Source organism: Tinamus guttatus, unplaced genomic scaffold, assembly GCF_059628265.1.
Source record: "Tinamus guttatus ecotype Peru unplaced genomic scaffold, ASM5962826v1 Tinamus_guttatus_pri_ptg000459l, whole genome shotgun sequence".
Taxonomy (NCBI): Eukaryota; Metazoa; Chordata; class Aves; order Tinamiformes; family Tinamidae; genus Tinamus; species Tinamus guttatus.
Window position 1 is genome coordinate 2,623,923 of NW_028288993.1, and position 20,827 is coordinate 2,644,749.

The following is a 20,827-nucleotide window of genomic DNA, read 5'->3' on the forward strand; positions in this document are numbered from 1 at the left end:
CATTCACTTTTACAAATGCTGAACGTCTACAAAATATCACTGAAAATGACTCAGTTTTTAAAAACGTTAAGCATTATACTCACAAAGTAAACTGCTCCAAAACTTCCATGGCCGATTTCATGTAAACCCACAAATATTTCTTCAGGATCATCTTTGTAGAACAGGTCAGCTATTTCTGGGTCCTTTGGCACCCCTTTGCGCATGTTGAACAGTATTAGGAACTAGTTCGCGCTTTCGATTCCCAATCGACTTCTTCCTTCATCGACAACGTAGTTTGTAGACAGCATTCAGCACCTGAGGAAAAAGTTCATTTTCAGTATGTTTCTTTTACACATATTTCTTTTGTTGCTGCTTTGACAGCAAAATAAGAGGAAATGCTTTCAGGAGCAATAGATTTCACTATTATTTCCGTCACCTCATTCCTTTTAATTATTAGTCTAATTTAGATATAGAGATTAAAAAGCATTCAAAGAGTATAACAGTGCTTATCTCATACAGGAAGCAAGAGCTGTAGCTACACTAAAGTCCACTTGAAGACAAAAGTCCTGTTGCTAAGCAAAACATCCGGTGAATTGAGTTTGTTATTCTTAATGCTGGTCCCCTAATGTGTCAGTTTTTAGACTGTCACTATTGTTCCTTCTGCTTTTTTTTTCCTCTGCTGTTTACTTTATTTCTGTGTCCTCTTGCCACCTAGTGCTAATACAAACATCATTTTCTGTTTCATAGAACTACCTTAAAAAAAATGTCCTTTAGTTTTAAGTGCTGTATGACTAGCACTATTGGGTTTTGATGACTCCCAGGACACAGAACTGCTTTTGAAAAATCTCAGACTCCCTCCTATAGAGTAGATCTTTGCTTCCTTTCTATCTTTCTTTAGTACAGACCTATAGTTAGCGCAAAACTGAGTTGCAATTAAAGGAAGATTTAAAAGATTCATCCCAAAAATTTTGTTTGCAAAATAAACCGCTGGACAGTTTCACCTTTCGCAACAAAATAACCTGAAAAAAAAATGATAAAAAGGAATGATGGATGCATCTACCCAGCTGCTTTTGCCTTCTGAAGCCCAACCGATGATCTGCAGGTGAGTGAACCACAGCAGGTTCTAACTGTTGTCTGAAGAATGCTCAGAATTATATTTCTGCCTATATAGGTGGGAACCTTACTGATACCATAGCTCTTTCTGGCATAAAAGAAGAAATGGGACTTCCAAAAATATGTACCAAAATGTGCAGCACACTTCATGTTATAAACCAGCGTAACATTTGAGAAAGGACTGACCGAGAAACAACAATTAGATAAAATAGAATGAACATTAGAAGTTTAAGTAGGTTCCAGGCTGCAAGTGCCATCCAGATAGATCGGTGATAGAAGAGCATAATTTTGGTCTGAGACAGAGAGGTTCCTTGGCTCAACACACAGTAAGTTCTGGTTCATCAGCCTACCTGGGTAACTGTGGCACTAAGCATGCTCTGTGGCTTAGACTCCTTTCAGCAGCAGTCGTGTGCTCTGTTATCTCCCCAAAGTCTACGCACACCCTTATTCTGCAAAGAAAAACAAATATAAACAAAAATAAATACATATTTCAGCCTTTTTGTACTTCATGCATAAAAATACTGCATTTAAAGCTCACTGACTACCAAGAGATCACTTGGAAGTGCAGGTAAAAGGAATATGGACAATACAGGGCAGTGATCTGCCCTTTCCCTTTGGGTGAAGATACCTCTTGTGTTCTATAACCCTCAGGCTCGTGCTAGATATGACAGGAAGCCAGAAAAAGCAGTTAAAGGCTAAATTCTTCCAGCTGGACCCATCAGCTGAGATCATACCCAGGTTGCTCACAGTTAAGGAGATAGTTGGCTGCAGTCACACACACCTTCCAGCACAGGCCCTTCCATGGGCCCTCTAAGGCCCATCTTTCAGTAATAGAAACATACTGACAGCTCAAAATTAACTTGCCTTCAAAAAAGGAAATAGCCACAAAAAATAGCCACATCTATAGGAAAAACACCTCAAGTATAGCATGCTGCTAAAGCTGTATTGCCAAAACATTTATAGTATATACCTGAATTAATGACCAAAGCAAATAACCTGCCTTCACATCTATTAGCAAGGAACTTTGCAGACAGAAATCGTCCTGTTGGTTGCTAACATTACCTTTTTTTTTTTTTTGGCGACTGCCTTGAACACACTCAATAAACTCAATAAAATTGAGCTGTTCAAAAAATTTTTGAAGACCTCAAAAAAAAAAGGGATCTGCAATGTTTTAGCTAAAGTCAGCAATGCTTTAATTGAAAAGAAAACAATCATAGGAATAAATTGATAAAAACTCAGATGAATTTTATGATTATTCATACTCAGCTGATCGACCTCACCCTAAAGGTGCGATATTTACTACATGCCTCCAGACATGGGCAAAGAATGTGGTATTTCAGGTCTGGCATCCTCCAGCCAAGTGAAAAGTCCATCTGGCTTTAGAACAATAAAAGCAGAATGAGGAAAGAAAACAATTTATTCACCTCTAGTCAAACAAATTTCTCTGACGTAACCAAATTACCAACACTGTGGTTCCTCAAGATTTTAAAAATATATATGCTTACAGTGTTCCCCAATGCACCTACCGTGAGCATCTGCAGAGCTGGGCTTGTCCTGGAAACGCTCCCAGGGAGAAGACAACCCAAAGCAATTTCCTAGTCCCAATTTCCTACTCTTAATGTTCATTAAAAATGAACTTAGTGTAATACCTAGGGAAAATAGTTAATACAAACAGCATCTCTTCCAGAGCTTCCTGGTGGGCAGCAGGGAAACAACACACAATATTCGCTGCAGCAACAGGAGATTTATAATCTGAATTTTACCGTTGTTTTTGTATATTAGAAAATTTCTCTGGAGTGAGGACTGGATTTTAAAGGCCTGTAACTACTCCACTTACATCCCTGTGCATAAAGGGCTCTGGTATCCACATGCCAGAGTGCTTCCACGACGGGACAAGCCGTGAATCGAGGAAGTCTTCGAGACCATGTGGCTCCAGCAGGGAACACAACCCACCGCCACCTTCTCACTTTTGGGTGAAGTTGCTGTAGTTCTAGTCTGCTACCACAGTGTTTTTAGCATTCTCTGCTCCTCATTTATACTTAATGGCACAGTTATCAGATGCTTTTAGTGGAAGATGACGGGAGGCCTCGTTATGGCATTTGTAGGAGAAATGACTGGAGAAACTAGCACAGTTTAAATGAATGAAAAATTGGAGTCCTTGACTTGCATAGAAATGAAACATCAAAACGTAACTTGCGAGTGCTTTCAAGCAGACCCAGACTATCCATCCTTCCAAACATTCCACATATCTAAAACTATCTCCATGCACACACAGGGCCCTGAGGAGAGGCACAATGCGGCCCTCACCCATCACCTTAACTCGCTTTCAAAAAATGAGCAACATTTTTCCAAGTCTTAAACTGGCAAAAAGCTCCCTAGCCTGCTGGAATAGTTTGTCTCGACGCAAAATAACAGCGCTCACAAGAGCTAGGAGTCAACAGCAGCCTTTTCTCTTCAAGCTTCTCTCACAGAAGACAGACATATTTTTTGGAGGGGACAACACACGCAAGGGCATGTCTGAAGAAATTAAACTTCTCGTTAGCTAAACTGAGAGCAAAAGTTCAGACTCCCCAGTCAAGCTCCATCACTTCCAGCCTTTCTTTCCAACAGTTTCAAGGGCTCCTACGAAAAGGAAGGAGTGCAAAGACTTCATTACAGGTCAGGGTTGGTAGCCACTAGCTCAGTTTGAGGTAGTTGCCGTACCTAAAAACTCTATTATATATCCAGGTTTTAAAACATCACCTCACAGGGGATCTCATCTACTGGAATAAATTTCCTGATGAAGAACAAAGTTTTTCTGTTTGTTTGTTTCTCTCCTCAAGGAGCCCGGGAGCATCCGTGGCAGCCAAAGCCATTTACTCCGGGCCACCCTCCCTCGCCACGGCGCGGCTCCGACCTCAGCACTTTATAAAGGACAAACGTTTTGACCCGTCTGGTGGAGATGGTTTATAGCGTTATCCTGACAGTTTTGCAGCCATTAAAAAAAAAAAAAAAAAAAAAAAAAAATCAAATCACACAATGTTTTAATGACAAAATTGAGAGGAAGCTCTGAGTGGGTGAAAACCTCAGGGAATTAGCCTAATTAGGAAAATCATCAAAAATAACAAAAAATAGATAATTCCAAATTTTGCCTGCAGGCAGCATTTTAAGAGTAAACTGGAATTCAGCATATGACAGAACAATGCATTAAGACTTTTACTACCAAAATACTTGTCTCCTACAGGCAACAGCCCCTGAATTTTCTCTCTGCTTTGCTAAACAGGTAAAACAGCAGCTACCCAAGACAATGAAGTAGAATATTTGAAAAACCTTTTCAAAAACCTACAGTACTACACAGATACTAAAAAAAAAGAAAAGCCACTAAATCCAAATGAGATAAAAAAAGATCACCATTCTTCACAACAAATGCATAATGAAAACGCAAAGCATGACAAGGGACACTAAGTGACACTTTCTAACTGTCTTCCAGTTAAATTTAAAGCAATGTAATGAAAACGTGTATACCCTTATATTGCTTAAAGATAACTAACAGTATAACATTATCAGGATCAAATGCAATTCTTTAATCACTACAAAATCTGAGTGCATTAGTGCAGTTTTGCAGGTTTATTTGAGGAGCTTAAATATCTAAGTAACAAAATAAACTTCATATGGTTAAAAAAAAGTAAAGAAACTGGCTTCTTGCTCTAAACAAGATTTCATTAGTGTTTCATGACGGCACCCTCGAAATAATTCAAGAGTACATTCGCAAGGGAAAAAAGGATACACGAATCAGATTTTAAATCCTGATGCGTGTAAGGCCAAGCAACATCACGCAGCGAAATGAGTTTCATGCAAGATTCATCTTCTCATCAAAGCATCCCCAAGCCCCACGTACAGATCATGAAGTTGAGGAGAAAAAAAGATTTAAATGCTAAAGCCAGCTTTATTGTCCTTTTTATTTATTATGCTTCCATAGCGCTCTGCACAAATATAGCCTCCTGACTACCCTATGTACCATGCACATAGAAGCTGGGTAATTTGCTTACGAAAGTCTGAAGAGGCACCAGCAGCCTCCGTTTCCTACACATCAGTGCAACCACCTCCAAAGAGTCACATCCACTTTGCATTTCAATGCTATTTTTAGGTATTTCTAAATAGTTTCTACTTTGACTGAAGCGTAATCCAACAAGAAACCACCGTAACTGGATAAATCTTTTTCTGTGGGTGTGAACCTGAAGCGCCCGGCGCGACGCGCTGCAAGTGCCACCGGCGCAGGAGCCACCGCGGCGGCTGCAGCTCTATGGGCTGCGAGGGCAGTTGGAGCCCAGAGCCTAACGAGGCAGCAGACGCATCTCCCCGCGCCCTTCAGAAACTGCGTTCCAAACTATATGAGATTATTTGCTCTAACAAACTCGACAGGTTGGAAAAAAACATGTCCATGACATCATTGACCCTCAGAACTAAGCCAGAAACTGAAGAGAGGTGATTTTTTTATGGGGTTTCATATATACTTGTATATGAAAAGTTCAAGACATGGTTTGCAGCAAAAGGTGTTTTCATTGTACAAATGCAAGACAGTGAATGAGATCATCTGCTGTAACCACACGTTAGTCAAGACATCTATAATGTATCTGTCATGACACTGGCCAGCTCTGAAAAAATAGTTTTCTCTTAAAGCAAAAAGAAAACCACTTTCTTGCCCTTAGCACTAGCATCTCATAGTATCCCTCTCAGAACGTAGCAAACAATCCACAGAACCAGAGTGGTTTTTTTTTTTCCCCTTCACTTTTAGCAGACAGATCTTATGCAGACAACAGTGAAGCACGTTCCTCATCATTCCAAGAAACTCCATGGTTTATATGAAGAGCTTCCTATTAAACAACAGTATGAATTTCTAAACAAGGGAGCAGGCTGCAGCGTGCGGCTCCCACTTATACGCTGTGCGCTGGGCAATGGGTTGTCCTCTCCGTCGTGGAGCTTCAGGGAGATTTCCAGACCTCTCGGTGCCCGGGAAGCACCACAGAGAATCTTCCCCCAGCTCCCGGGGCCATCCGGGGGCTCCCCCTGCTCCCGCCTGGAGCCCCATGAATCTCTCCCTACCAAACACGTCTCCTTTTTATAGATCTCCTTCCTTCCTGCCGCCCTCGGTGCCAGTCGGAGATAAGGCTTTAGGAAACAGCCTTCTTTGACTGCTTGGGTTTATCACTCACGCTCGGTCCATGCTCAGCGCCTCACACCCCGCTCTCTTCCTGGCCTATTTACAGCCACTGCTGCAACTATTAACCTATATAAAAAGAATTTTTTCCACACTTGCATCATTAAAAATGACCATACCGTGTCATTCAGAGTCCACTTGCCCAGCAGAACTGGGCACAAAAAAGTTCATTGGGAAAAATTCACAGAATCAGTTATATGAGGAAACCCCATTATTAGAAGAGGCCAAATTCAATCTAGCAGGTACCAGCTAACACAGAGCCAGTGATTAATGTGACATGACTTCTGCCACTGGCTTCCCAAGTTTATTCTTGTTCCACACCTGCATTTTTTACGGCTAGGAATAAAAGATACACATAGAGGCAAACTACAGATGTCCCATTTCCAAGACATCCTCATCTGCTGACCATGGCACTCAGGAAGGGAATGTCACCCACCCGCTAGGCCAAGAGCGGAGCACTTGACGGCCAAAATCTGGAAACTAAAGATGATAGAAAAGGGTAGATATTTCATTTCCTGAACAGCCTTGCAGAAAACAAGAGTTATCGGGTGCTTGAGGATAAATCCACAGATGTCCCGGACCGGTCAGGACAGCAGAAGGCTGCACCAAGGAGGCCCATGCAGCAGGGTGGTCCCCGATGGCCAAAGATCAAACTAATTTGGTCCATTTATCTGCTTTTAACACACACAGCACTGGGGTCCACTGTTGCACATTTATCTCTCTCATGGCATCTCTGTCAACTCTCTTCTGAATGTAATTCAATGGAGGAAAATATATATATATATATATATATATATATATATATATATATATATATATTTGCTTGGAAATATGCCTGCACAAATTTAACTAGCTAAAAATAATAAAAAAGCACATTTGGGGAAAGCTTGAAAAGGAGATGATTTCATCCAGCCCCTTTTCCAGCAGCTCCTCTGAGAATGAAAAAAAAGGAAAAACAAAAAACCACCCCCCACACACAGCCAAGCAATTTTATTCTAGTTCAATGCCTTTTTCTGCACCAATTAAAACACAAACTAGTAAGGTATGCAGTTGGGAGACCTTCTGCAAAGCCTGGTGAGCATCACTGCACTGGTTAAAACACAAACATTTGGAGGTGAAGTGTTGGTGCAGCCCAAGGCGTCTTCCTCTCCTTGCTTGCGTTTGGGATGCTGCAGGAAAGCTCTGCAGTTATTTAAGCAGCTTTGGCCAATGTGGATAAAATTTAAACTGTGCCTAACTGCATTATACGCCTCTCTCCTTGTCCATGTTCTGTGTGTATAGCTGTCTTAGCTTAGCACGGCATGGAAACCATCCAGGAGTCCTAGAAAGGAGGGTTTTATTTGCATTTTGTGTACTGCTTTCAGCCATAACCTCCTTCTCTTTCCATCATGCTGGCACAGCTGCTTGTATATTCACCATATTGAAAAACACCACTAGAAAATGCTTCATTTTCTCACCAGATTAACTCCCCAGCCCAGTCCTACATCCATCTGTGCAAACTGCACCACCAGTGCAAACAACTACTTTGTTTTAAATGATTAAAAAAACCAACAAACAAAAAAACAGAGTTAAGACTGAAATTACATTTCAATCTACTGGACCTTCACTGACATTAAATAGGAATATTCAGCACTTGGAGACTCAGTAACTGGGTAGTAGACCAGCCAAGGCCTGCAATTTCAGTATAAAGTCTTATTTTCCTGGGATTTATCAGGTCAAAACAGGCCCTTTGCTTCAAGGCAGATTTTTGGCCTTTAGCTGCTTTAGCCAAAAAAAGAAAAAAAAAAGTCCTAAATTAGCACAGGGCAAATGCTTCACTGGGCACTGGAATCTGAGGTTAAAAAATTAAACTCAAGTCTTGAACAGACAACGCTCTGGAGGTGAGCCAGGAGCAATCCTTAGATAGTCACAATTCCAGCTGGAACTGAATGGCGAACAGCAAATCCAGTCACTAAACACACACCTGGAGTGGATCTGCAAGCTGCCAGGTGCCTAGCTTGCAGGATACTTGCCTTTTTTTTTTTTTTTAAATAGTGTCAGTCACAAAGAATCATTATACAGTTTTAGCCATGACATTGCTGACCCTCTTAAATAATCAGTGCTTAAAATTTTACTTTCCCACTCGAAATCAGCAACACAACTGATTTCACTGCTGGTCCCAGGCTCAGGCACACCCTCGGTCCATGAGGCAGAAAAATCAGCCTGCAAAGCCTACTCATTCACCTCAAGAAAACAAGAAATAACCAAATTCCTCTGGATGGGACTAGTTTGCTTCCAGACAAAGAAAGTGGGATGGGTCTCCCAGGAGCCGGGTCCTTTCGGGAAGGCTGGTTGCTATGGCAACGGAGCATTCCAGGAGGTGCCACCGCGATGCCAGTGGAGCAACGCGGCCATTCCGGACCACTCGAGATGCTTTTGGCCAAAATATAGAGGGCCTTTGGGTCTGTGGTCATTTCCAATAGCCACAAACTAAGGCTCTACCCGCCACAAGGGACACAGGTAAGAGAAATTATTAACAAAGCTTAAGCTACATTTCTGTGGTTGCAGGACGAGCTGATGGAAACATCTGAAGACTCACATAGTCCATGCCAGGAAGATGCTATGTGGGGAGAAAAATCATTAAGGGCTGCCCCGGTTTCTCCAGCAAGGGCCTAGGGCACGTCGGGATGCCGCAGGCCCGCAGGAAGGCGACGGCTCCGCACAAGGCCGAGGTGCCTCCTGCGCTGGCGGCCGCTCCAAGGAGGCTCAGGGAATGCCGGGTCCCAGCAATAGAAGTTCAGGTCAGAGGCAGAGCTATAACAAGAAAATATTAGAGAATAAAAGGGTATCAAAGGAAATGTCAGAGGAAATGTAAAAAAATAGTCTAGAAATATAGGTATTTCCATATGAGCAGCAAGCAGGGAACTGTCAATATTGATACTCCAGCAATGTCTAGAGCAAATAATAGATGAGCATAGGAAGCAGTTCAAGAGTCTTTTCCTTCATTATTTCTGTCAAACTTCCCGGGCAAAAAAACCTTTTATATACTCGTGGAAAGAAAAAAGTCACTTTTTCCTTTGTTTCTGTCTAACACAAATTCCAGCTCTACTTTCTAGAACTTATTGGAACCGTCAAACTTATTCCAAGGATGTTCTGGGAACCAGCATTAGTATTTCAAGTTGGTTACTATGGATAATACACTGACGAAAACACCAAGTTAGAGCAAATTTCAGTGCTAAGGGGCAGTAGCTCAGTCACTACTGACCTTATTTACTGGTTCCCACCGGCAAGCGGGTACATTTGCTTTAGCCTTGGCTGTCGTTAAAGACACCCATTTGCATCCCAGTCCTCCGGTGATTTCATAATTCAGTCTAAACAATTTCTGTATAAATGAGGCTCGATTCAGAGCACGTAGAAAGAAGCTGTGCTAGTGGTGAGCAGACACGACGGGTCCACGTTTTCGCTCCACACGCCAAGTTTATTTGAGCTTTGGTTTCCTTGAGCAAGAGCAGAGACGCTGCAAAGCTAAGTATACAAAATAAGCAGATCTGCACCGTTCTTCTGGATTAAAATGTAGCAGTTGGAGTAACTAAAACCCACTAATGTCAAGTGACAAAGGCTTAAACACCACTTAACCACTTCAAGATTTGTTTATTTGGACAGGCAGTCTGATAGAGTTACTACAAGTTAAAATTACTGTAAGAGCAAGACCTTAGTTAGACCTTTGCTTCTTTGTATCCTCTGCTGTAACAAGATTTTCTCAGAATGAGAAAATCAAAATTTTACAGAGCCCAATTTTGATAAAAGCTGCTCATTTTCTATTAAAAAACGCCCTCCCATATATTTATCTGTAAATCTTGTCAGCTGAAATAAGCAAAGCTGTCTTTGAATACCACAATGTAATTTCAGTGTCATAAACTTAAGTCTCATGCAATTAAGACAATAAACCTTTCCAACAAAAGAAAAAAGACAGAATAGTCTTTATACTGAATAAAACATCTACAGTCCAACCATCAATAAGATCTTGATGCTCTAGTTGTTACCTTTTTAACTAAGAGAAAATAAAGCCTAAATGAGGATTAAATAATGAGCTTTCCTTTTTTTTTTAAAAAAAAAAAAAAAAAAAAAAAAAAAAAAAAAAAAAAAAAACTCTAGGGATACCTATGCTTCACTGCTACGGTGAAGTTTCATCACTATTAACTTCTTTGCCAAGAGTATTTTCCTCGGCAGGCAAAGCTGTTGGACTTAAATCAGCAGCAGTCAGTGATTTCTATCAGTCTATTCAAGTTCTGCTTTTTAAGAACGACAAAAATATTTTTGCTACCACGAGTGCTGGATAAAACTGCTGCTGACCACATTTTATTCTGTTCACTGTTCATGTCAGACAGCAACGACCACGAAAGCCAGACCTTCACCTTCTGCAGTACCCATACACAGAGTGATTTCCTCCAAGAAACAAATCTTGAGACACTTGGATCTTCTAAGGCAACCTCAAAATTACAGCCTTCGTGAGATTAAGACAAATTCTCCAGAAACTAATTTTTTGAGCCAAGTAAATTTTACCAAAACCTCTGCAATCATTCTTACTTCATTACTGCCTTTTCTTTTCCATGTAACATTTCACCATTAACAATCCATTAATAATTCTTGGAGGAAAAGTATGTGCACGTGTTGGGAAGAAACATCAGGAGTTTGTGGGACTTGTGAGTTTAATACATTTATTAAGCAGCATCTCAATACATTTAAAAAAATCTATTTACAAAGACACTTATAAGGTGCCAGAAGCACTCAACATGCCACAGGATAAAGGTTTTGTGCTGCTTGATAATGCTCAAAGTTGCACCAAAATATTTATGTGGGAAAGTGCCAGTGATCATGACAACACCAACGCTAAGACTCATAATAGGCTTGTTCACAAGAAAAGATATTTCTTGGAAAAATTAATGTTCCTGTCACTTTACTTCTGAGGAATCTAGAATTTTGCTTTTGCAGGTGGTAGAACATGGAATATTTTACCTGACTAGTATTTTTATGGCAATTTTACCATCCTGGTCTAAACTTCCACCATAAATTAATAATAATAAAAAAGTGTATTCCTATTTATTCATGAAGGGCACATTAAGAAGGGTGTTCTGTTTCTTGTGATAGAGCTTAGACAGTTAAAAATCACCATCCATATAAAGGACTCCACTCAGATGCCTGTTAATTCAAAATCCTTGTTAATTCATAACCCTAAACATAATAATTCTCACAAAGAAAACAAAAGCCCCCAAAGAACAGGGCACTTAAAGCAAGCAGAGAGGCACTGAGTTACTAAACTCGCATGCTGGCTTGTCCTTCATCCTTCCTATTCCCTGAAGCTGAGCTCCCGCCTGGATCCCTGTGCTGGCTTGAACATGTTCTGTTCAAGAGTCTTAAACATTAATTAAGCCCAACAGCCTTCAGAGATGTTAGCAGAGCTATAAAAAGGTTTCTGAATAGAGTGGCTACTGAAGGAACTGGCATCTGATCAAATTTTCAAGAGTTGTGCTGCCTGCTTTATGAATAAATCAGGGAATTATCGGGCTGGGGAAGTCTCCAGCACTTCCACAGCTCTCAGCGCCTCGTGTGCATCTTTGGCAGGATGGACCAGGGCGGGTATCGGGGCAAAACTACCCCAAAAAGAACCTAATCCAGGACCTTAAGCAGGAGGTTTTGTCAGACAAATGCATACAGTTGATAAGAAACTAGAAGTTGATGGAAAGGCTAACAAAAGATAGTTCCATCATTTCTAAAAGCTACCAAGGGAGTGCAGAGAAGTCCCACATATAAAAATAATCAACTGGACCTGGTCGCTAGAGAACAGGACCTCATCCCTCCTCCTGTGAGGAAGGGATTTTCTAGGCAGTAAGATCGGAGAAAAAAATAAAAATAAAAAAAAACTTTGGTTGGTGTCTTCCTATCTTACCCTACAGATAAGAAAGATGAGTAGCAAAAGTCTAATTCAAGAGGAATAAAAATCTTATAGGCGTTACCAGAGCAACTGTTTCACCCAAAACTCTCGCAATTTTGAAGTGGCTACCTGCAAGGATAGCAATCCTTTAAGGGGCAGCTGCAAGCTCTGTTATGATGGTCTCTTTTGTATCAAATTCACAAAACTGTTTGGTCTTTTATGTTCATATTACCGAAAACTCAACACTCCTGGCAGCAGAACTAGGGGAGATGCACAACAGTTACTATTTGGATGCAAACAGCAGACCTGACATTCCCAACCTAGATGAGTTTTCAGTATCCTGCAACTTGGCAAAAAAAAATATATCTCACTGCAATAACCAGAGAGAGGGGAGTGCAAACCAGGGCGAGCACCGAGGTGGGAGCATTCGCAATCACGCACACAGAGGCTGTTTTTCTTCATTCTGACACCAACTTGCACAGTGACTGTGGGAGGGGACGCAGAGCTCACACAGCAAACCCAGGCTGGGTTTAAAAGCGCCTCTTAAGCCCACGAAGCCGAGCAGAGGAACTGCCCTCTCCTGAGCCCTGCGGAAGCGCGAGGGGCAGCTCCAGGCTTCCCCTTTCCTCGTGTGCCTGGGCACAACCTCCTCCCCGCTCCGATCCCAGGGTGGCTCCGGTGCCTTGGGGCCACCGACGAGGTCTAGATTTGCAGAACCAGCTCCTTTGCAGCAAACATAACCCTGGAGCTTGCTGCCCAAGCGAGCACTTGATGTTCACTCTTTGGAAGTATGGAAAAGCTCCTTGCTGCAACCTAGACAAGCCACTAATCTGTAGAGGAGGAACACATAAGAGATTCACATTTTTCCCATGAAAAAATCTCAAATGACAATGTTTTTCCATCCCTCCTTGGGCACTTGTGTACCATGAGGATAAGGCTCATGCTGTCCATCCAGCGTTTCTAAATAAAACTTGCACCTAAGAGTCCCAACCACTGACCTCAGAGTCCAGCAGGGCTTTTCTGTCCACTTTGGTATCGGCAACTAACACCAGGATGGGCGGCCATCCTAACCTCATGAGCTCCACGTCCACCCCAAAGGACAGAGCAGAAACACCAACCGGGGACTCCTTCAGAGCCACCTACTCCGGAGCACGATGACGGTCGTGGAGCGCCCGTGGAGCCATCGCTGGTGACGTGACCCAGGTGTGCTAAGGACATCGGGCTTGGATTGATCCTTAGGGACATCCGAGTCCCTAGTGTTCACCCCACATGCCAAAGAGAGGCTGGGGTGATCGAAAAACAAAGCAAAACCCCAAACTAAGCAAAACTGAATGGAGATGGGGAGCAATGACGCCGACTGAGGACTAAAACTAGAGGCAGATCCTCTCGACAGCAGGGTGAAAATGAAACTTTATAGCAGAAATGCACTTTTGCAGTAGCACTCTGCACTTCTGCAGAGCACAGACATGGAACCAGGCACCAAAATTTCACTCAAGTATCCTCATGAAAAAGGGAGGAACAGCACTGGTGTGAAATCATGAGGTTCATCCCCAAGATATCTTTGGTTTCCCAACACTCAGTTGTATTTAAGGCCTTCGGGAACTACCATAACGTTTTCAAAGCACATAGCATCTGCCACTTCTACAACATGAGTCATGGCAAAAAAATCCCCTATATTTTCTAGGAACCAGTCTGAAGCAGTGAACAGACTATGCACACAGCTACAAAATCCAGGAGAAGCATTCCCAGTAAATGCACGCGATATCCGACAGAGTGACCACACATTTCAAGAGGTAACAGTCAGTATTTTTGCATAACACTGCTGAGGTTAATTTAAGTGTATCACAATTTTAGGCATCAGGGATTAAGGTCAGAAAACACTGAACGAAATGAACCTAATTTTAAAGCATCGAGCGAGCCCGGGCAGAGCCCGTTCAATCTGTTCTTCCTGCTGGGACCTGGCCGCCCCGTGCAAACCTCTCGGAGCAGGGACATCTCCAGCGGCCAGAGCCTCTCGGAATCCTCGTCCATCCCGACTTTGGAAGCACCCTACACACGTTGGTCTCCCTTAGTTTGACCTGTGCTCCAGGTATGACACTGGTCAGTCAAAAGATTTTATAAAAAAATTTTATAAAATTTATAACATGAACTTCTGGAAGGAACATAATTGCTCCACCAACATGGAATTAATTTCCAACTATAACGGCAACTAAAACAAGCCTTTTGTTAGACAGAAGCACAAGACCTAGCCCAAACTTTTATTAAAAGTTCCTTTATATATAATGCATATAAATTTATATTTATTATATTTTCTACTCAACCAATTCTACAACTCTTACAATGCAAAGACACTGGAAGATACAGAATTTCTATGCAGCTTCACACAATCTTGGAGCAGCAGTTACACAGTTCAAGCTAAGATACATTTTTGTCTTCCAATTTGATAACCAGAGCTCAAACGTTCCTGTGCAAGCAGCAAACTAGTAACAGTGCCAGATAAGCCCTCGGGCTCCTAGAATTACTGAGCAGCAGTAGTCTCACCTTCAGCGAGTACAGGGTGGCCTTCTTGAATTACCAGGACTCTGATAAAAATCCAGCAGGACAAAGGAGAAATTCCACCTCACTTTTGAGTAACTGAAAGTTGCTTCCTCATGCCTGAATGAAGCAAACTGGGAAGGCGGGGAAAAAAAAAAAAAAAAAAGCAAAACACTGCAACACCCCAATCTATTAGGTCAAACTTCTTAGAAGAAAAGTTGTTATCAGGAAACCACTGACAACAGAAGAAAATTCACTATTTTTGACTGTAAAAGGGGTTACAGGCTGTAGCATTTGACTATAAAAACTATTTGCTATCCCAATAATGACCCATAAGAGGGAGTTTGGTCTTACTGAGAATTAATTCCCAGACTCACACAGGCTCTGTCCAACCATGGACAAGTCATTAGTTCTCTTTTAAGTCAGGACACTTTCTGCAAAATGGAAACTTCCTTGTTCTCGCTCTGTAGCTGCAAAATTTACTTTGAATATGAGTTTCTCCAAGCCTGAACTTAGGACTGTATTTGCACACTGCCTAGCTAAATGGGGCATGGCCGTTGGAAAGTCTTTTAATGCTGTAAAGCAGAAGCAATATATCAACAGAGTCAAAAGATAAGCACGACTGCTGGGGACCTGGCGGGTGCTCAGCACAGCAGCAGCGTCAAGCACAAGTTCAAAGAGGGGGCAGGAAACTCTGTGATAAAGGGAAGTTACACTCACACACTCAATTCTGAAATCAATACCATAAGAACCCTTCTGTAAAAGGGTAAATGCCAATACTTGTCCAGAACACCCACACAACCCCATCCTCAGCATCGGATGAAGCCCAAATTGTTTTTTAACTTATATTTTCCTTAAAAGACCTCTCATCAGGGGATTGTCACAGCTATCACCTAAAGTAAAGCAGCTTCAATTCTTTTCAAATGCTTCCAATAAATGAGGGATCTATGGTAAAAAAACAGATCACTACAGCTGGTAGCAACAAATAAACGAAGGAATAGACCTGCAGGGCAGCAACCCCTAACTGGGTTTAGTTCTGAAGGAGAGCATCAGTTATATCAGTAGAGCTTCTCTGTTCAGATGTTGTGGCTCCAACTTGCAAAACAGTATTCATTCAATTCAAAAAGCAAATCTGAAGCTGCTAACACAGTCATATTAATAAATCCAGTATCTTGTTACTAGTTGCAGTCACTGTTGCATAGATGAGGAAGATAGGTGTTGATTATAGTATTTAGATTTTGCATGTATGCAAATCCATCAAAATCCCAGGTCCTTCTGATTTGGAAACAACCTAAACCCAAGTTCTCCAAAGCAGTAGGAAGGTGCATTGAATCTAGGTCTATGCAAAAGCAGCAAAAATTTAGCCTAACATATTTCAAATTATGCTACAGGAAGCATCAGTGAAAAGGAAAAAAAAGAGAAAGACACAGATTTGCCAAACATTTTCAGGAGCCTAAGGAAAGGTAACATGCAGCTGTCATAGGATGAAGGTCCCTTCTTCCACTTCATTCTTCAGACAACAGCACTCATGAACATTTCACCTTTCTAGTAAAACGTTACCTAGGCATCAAAGTTGTAAGTATATATGAAGTACGTATAACTGTGCAAGCACAATTATGTCAATTATGCAAGTGTGCTTGCAGTACTCTGGATTATTTCCTTCTCTAGCAAAGGATAAAACTGTCAGTTCATATGGACTTATAAGTAGTTAAAATGACTTGTGGAGAAAAGCTTATTCCTGCTATTCCCTCATTGAGGAGAACTGTATGAAATGAGGTTTTAAACCTGACAGTTTAAAATGCAGTGGTGTCTCCAGGTAACGAGGACATTAGGCACATTACGGCATTCGGGAAAGCAGGGGACCTCTCATGTTCAGTCACCAGCACAACTTGCACCTGGTGAACATTTGCAGGATCCACGCAGTGAGCTGGTTGCTTAATTTAATTTTCAGTGCTCACAAACCACAGTATCCCTGAGGTGCCCTTACTCGATGCATTAAGAGCTCAGCATTAGACTATTTCCAATCCAGCATAAAACACCCATACCACTAAAACAAAGCACTAACAGAGAGCAGGAATCTAACTGCTGCTCTCTGCCTTCACATACTCCAGATGAAGGGAGGACCCAAAGAAATTATCTGTGCTTGTACTGGGTCAATATGTAGATTTTCAACTGCTCTTTTCCACAGAGCGTGATTCTCCGTGATGATGCATGTGTACTCTGCTGTACACGTGCAGAACACATGCATCATCAAAATAGTTCTAAAAAGAACCCCAAAACAAGCAAAAAAAAACCCCAAAACACACACCTCAAGTACATTTGCCTGAATCTTTCACTCAGCCCTGTGCATCACTTGGGCCTCTGCTTAAGAGATGACATTTTAATCCAGACTTTAAAAAAAAAAAAACAGCAGCCTGCATGGTGTTTTACAGTCCTCCATAGTAAGAGGTGGTATGCAGGGAAAACAGCATGGTAAGAATAAAGAACACAGCAAAACTTAGTCCACAACTTGCCACATTCATATTTATTAACCAGCTGCTATACTGTAGATATAACAAACGAGGTTGATATCAGTAGAGCATTAAAGGGTTTCCAAACCTGTAATTGAAATGTTAGTACTGAGCTTAAGAATGAATCCGTGAGCTGAGCGCAGGAAGCCTCAGCACTGCGCAGGAGCAGAACTATCGGCGTGTTCTGTCACCAAAGATGGGCCAGTACCCTAGAAGCAGTATGGGAAGCACAAGCAGAAGGACCATTTCATGACTAAGGCATTTAACAATTGGTTTCATTTTTATCGTTAATTTTATACCCAATCACAGACAAACTCAGCATAAAAAGCAGGGCAAAAAAACAAGCTCAACAGAGCACTCCACCCTGCGGCATTCCCAGCACACGCTCCAGCAGCATCCAATGCCTCGCATCCTCTCACCCACTGCCAGAACAGGCCAATCTCCATCAGAAAGCGAGATAAATTCACAGTCAAAACACAGAAGTGCCCTGCAAGCCTCTCACTAATCCAAGACAAATGCTAAAGAAATCCAACAGATTTTACAGGCTACACAAGAAAGTAAAACATCCTTCAAAGCCTGCACTATCTTCCGAAACGACAACAGGCAGAACACGTGCACTTTAAGGATGAGGAACAAGATGACCAGCATGAGAGAACTCTATCATTTCATCTGGATGATATCTTTGATAAACAAAATATATAACAGTTAGAATTAACTGCAAGCCAATAACTGTTCTAGAGCTGAGGAATTAGTCAAACATATTTCACAATGACTTTTATTTGCTTTCTGCTAGGCATTTGTCCTTGAAAGTTTAGCGGAGAGGAGGCCTGGGATGAACTCACTTTGACACAGACAGCAGAGGTTCTTCATTACCTGCTGTAAATTTTAGATTTCAGCAGATAAATCTGGCAGCCCTACATACAGGTCTGAGATTTCCATTTCAACCACTAGAAGCTTCTTGATTGAATGCAATAAAGGTACCATTTGCTGTGTATGTGGAATAGGTCCTCCCTGATACGCAAAGAGACTGGAAAAGCTGTAAGGAATTTAGGCACCATTTAAAGCACTTCTGCCTCTACTGGTAGGATATTAGCAGTGGAAAGTGTCTTTTACCTCTTTACTTCCATTCAGGGCTGGTTTATGCAACCGGCAACTGAAAGCATCCACCATCAGGTCTTCCTCATTAACAGCAGATATGGTAGATCTCAGTGCAGCATCCTGGGGGAGGAGGGAAAATAAATAATCATCTTAATAATCAAATTTGCACAAGGAATCAAGAGTACTAACATGAGCTCTGCAAATGAACCTGTCTTGGGGAAAGAGTCAGCAAGAACAGCAGATCCCTCAAGATCAACATAAAGGAAGACGTTTTGGAAAAAAAACGTATAGGAAAAAAAAAATCATATCCAGGCTACACCCATTCTGTTGACTGTGGAAGTCTTACTCTAGACCAGAAGTTTTCAGACTATCACAACCAAACTGAGTCATCATGAGGGAGTTTAAAGCAGCATAAAAAATAATTTCAAAAACACGTGGTTTAAGATTGAACAAGGGCAGTACCCATATGCCCTGGTAGTCCAAAAGAGCAGCCTTCCCCTCACCATGGCAGCTTGGTAAAGGTCACCACAAGCCATCATCTTCCTCCCTCTCACTTCTCAAGCCAGCCCGTCCACCTTCCCCTCGCACCCCGCGCGCTTCCCGTTCATTCCGACCATCGCTGCTGCGACCGGTCAGCAGAGATGGACACAATTTGAAAACCTAAACCGCCTGCTAACCTTTGGGAAACGGGTCGATGGTTTCAAACTACTCCTTGCAAAAGGCAGCCTGCACTTCCATATTTTTTAAGGGAGCAGAAATACCCAGGATTACCCCTTAGCAAAGACGTTCCAAGCCCTAGTAGCTCTGAGCAATCCAACATGCAGTCACCAGCAGTATCTAACATGCCAGGGGGCAGTTGGGAACCAGGAGAATATTGCTCTGCATCTTTAGAAAACTTATGTTTCACAGCACAAATTCAGAGCAGCAACCCTGAAGCAAAAGCACTAGAACATTTTATTCTGCTCATGTGCAGATAGCGGGCAAGGAGCCTTCCCAGGCCTGGTATTTTAAGGCAGGGAAGCGAAACAGACTGATCCTGGGGAGGGAGGTTCACCCGCTGAGCACAACAGCCAAGGAAGGGTAAGTTTATTCATCCATTATCCAAGGAGCTAAAAATGGAAACATTTTACACATCTTTTCTTAGGCGAGGATGAGCCACTAAGCAAGAAAAAATAAATATGAATCACTATCACAGTGAGTGACTGGAAAACACACTGATGGAAACTGATGGTATCTTTTACCTCTACCCACAAAAAAGTCCTTATGACCACCCTGGTGCATGTTCTTGCATGGAAGGAGCAAAATCCACATCCACTGTTTGTTCTTTTTTCTGCGCCCTCTGATTAAGCTTCTGTTTTTCCAACTGCAGAAGTTGATCTAGAAGCCCTGGCCCTTCCTTGTAGTCCCGACTGAGCCCATAGCCTTAGCAGCAGGATCCAAAGCATGCATATCCGGCAGCAAAAAGCAAGTGAAGACATCCCACCCACTTCTGCATCACTCAAAGTCTTGAAGGTGGAATGAAGAAAATAGTTGTGAAGAACTCATCCATGTCTAGGCACATTTTGGTAGGGAAAAGGATTCCTCATAACAACAAACCAAGAGCTGAATTTACCAAACATGCTGAAAAAGAGAGATGCACATGCACGATGAGATAAGGGGAAGCTAAAAATAGCGAGGCAGCTGCACGGCCCACGTCGCAGGGCGGCGGGAGGCTCAGCCCCATGGCGCGGGCGCCCGCGCGCTTCCCGCCGCCTCGCGGCTCCCCGGCCCGGCCGGACGCCCGCCAGCCCGTCCGGCATCGCAGAGCGGTCCCAAAACTAACGCATACGTTTGCTTAACGTTGCTTTTAACTTCAAAATATGTGGATTAACCATAAAGATGAAAAGAAGTAGCTTTAGCTTGTGAGGTTTGCTCACTCCATTTTTGCTGGCACAGAGATTAAACTCGACCCGAGCGCAATCATTTTTCTGGAGGAGATCCCATTTTGGGCATACTGGATCTTCACCTTTTCTACACAAAGCATATAAGGGACACATAGTGACAGTGAGCGCAGAAGAGAAGCACAGATTTAGGGTAAGCTTAAACTGGAAGTCACCCGCGCAAGAGATGTGCCCCTGTCAAAAGGCAGTCCCAGACACCAGAGCAACCCGCAGCGGAAGCGCAGACCCTCCAAAACCCTCGCAAGCTGCCAGCAAAGAGGCAGCGCCTCCTCTCCGACCTCGTCGCCCTCATGACGGGGCAGGCAGGGAGTCTCTCACTCCAGCACAACGGGAACAGAGCCCTTCCCATCACATGTCAAACGCATCCCCTTGGCCTCTGGTTAAGCTCCAAACTGCAAGCACCTGGTTTAAATACTCACTTTAGCAAAACCCTCCTAAGATGGTTGGCCCAGCCTGGATAAGGCCTGGGCAGGTGGAAGCAGAACCGCCTGTTTCATTAAGAGAGACTGAACATTGCAAGAGTTTCTTTAACTGAATCCCGAGC

General features: G+C 42.5%; 1 protein-coding gene across 3 annotated transcripts in view; it reads right to left on the bottom strand.

The window, feature by feature from the left end:
• TAOK3 (TAO kinase 3) overlaps positions 1-20,827 on the bottom strand; it is a 74,331-nt gene that overhangs the window by 43,603 nt on the left and 9,901 nt on the right. For all 3 annotated transcript variants that reach the window (XM_088532312.1, XM_088532310.1, XM_088532311.1), the window contains exons 2-4: positions 18,359-18,463; positions 1,443-1,541; positions 84-294 (exon numbers count right to left, since the gene is read on the bottom strand). In XM_088532312.1, the coding sequence (XP_088388438.1) occupies positions 84-203 (120 nt within the window). In that variant the 5' untranslated portion in view covers positions 204-294; positions 1,443-1,541; positions 18,359-18,463. The remainder of the gene's footprint in view (positions 1-83; positions 295-1,442; positions 1,542-18,358; positions 18,464-20,827) is intronic.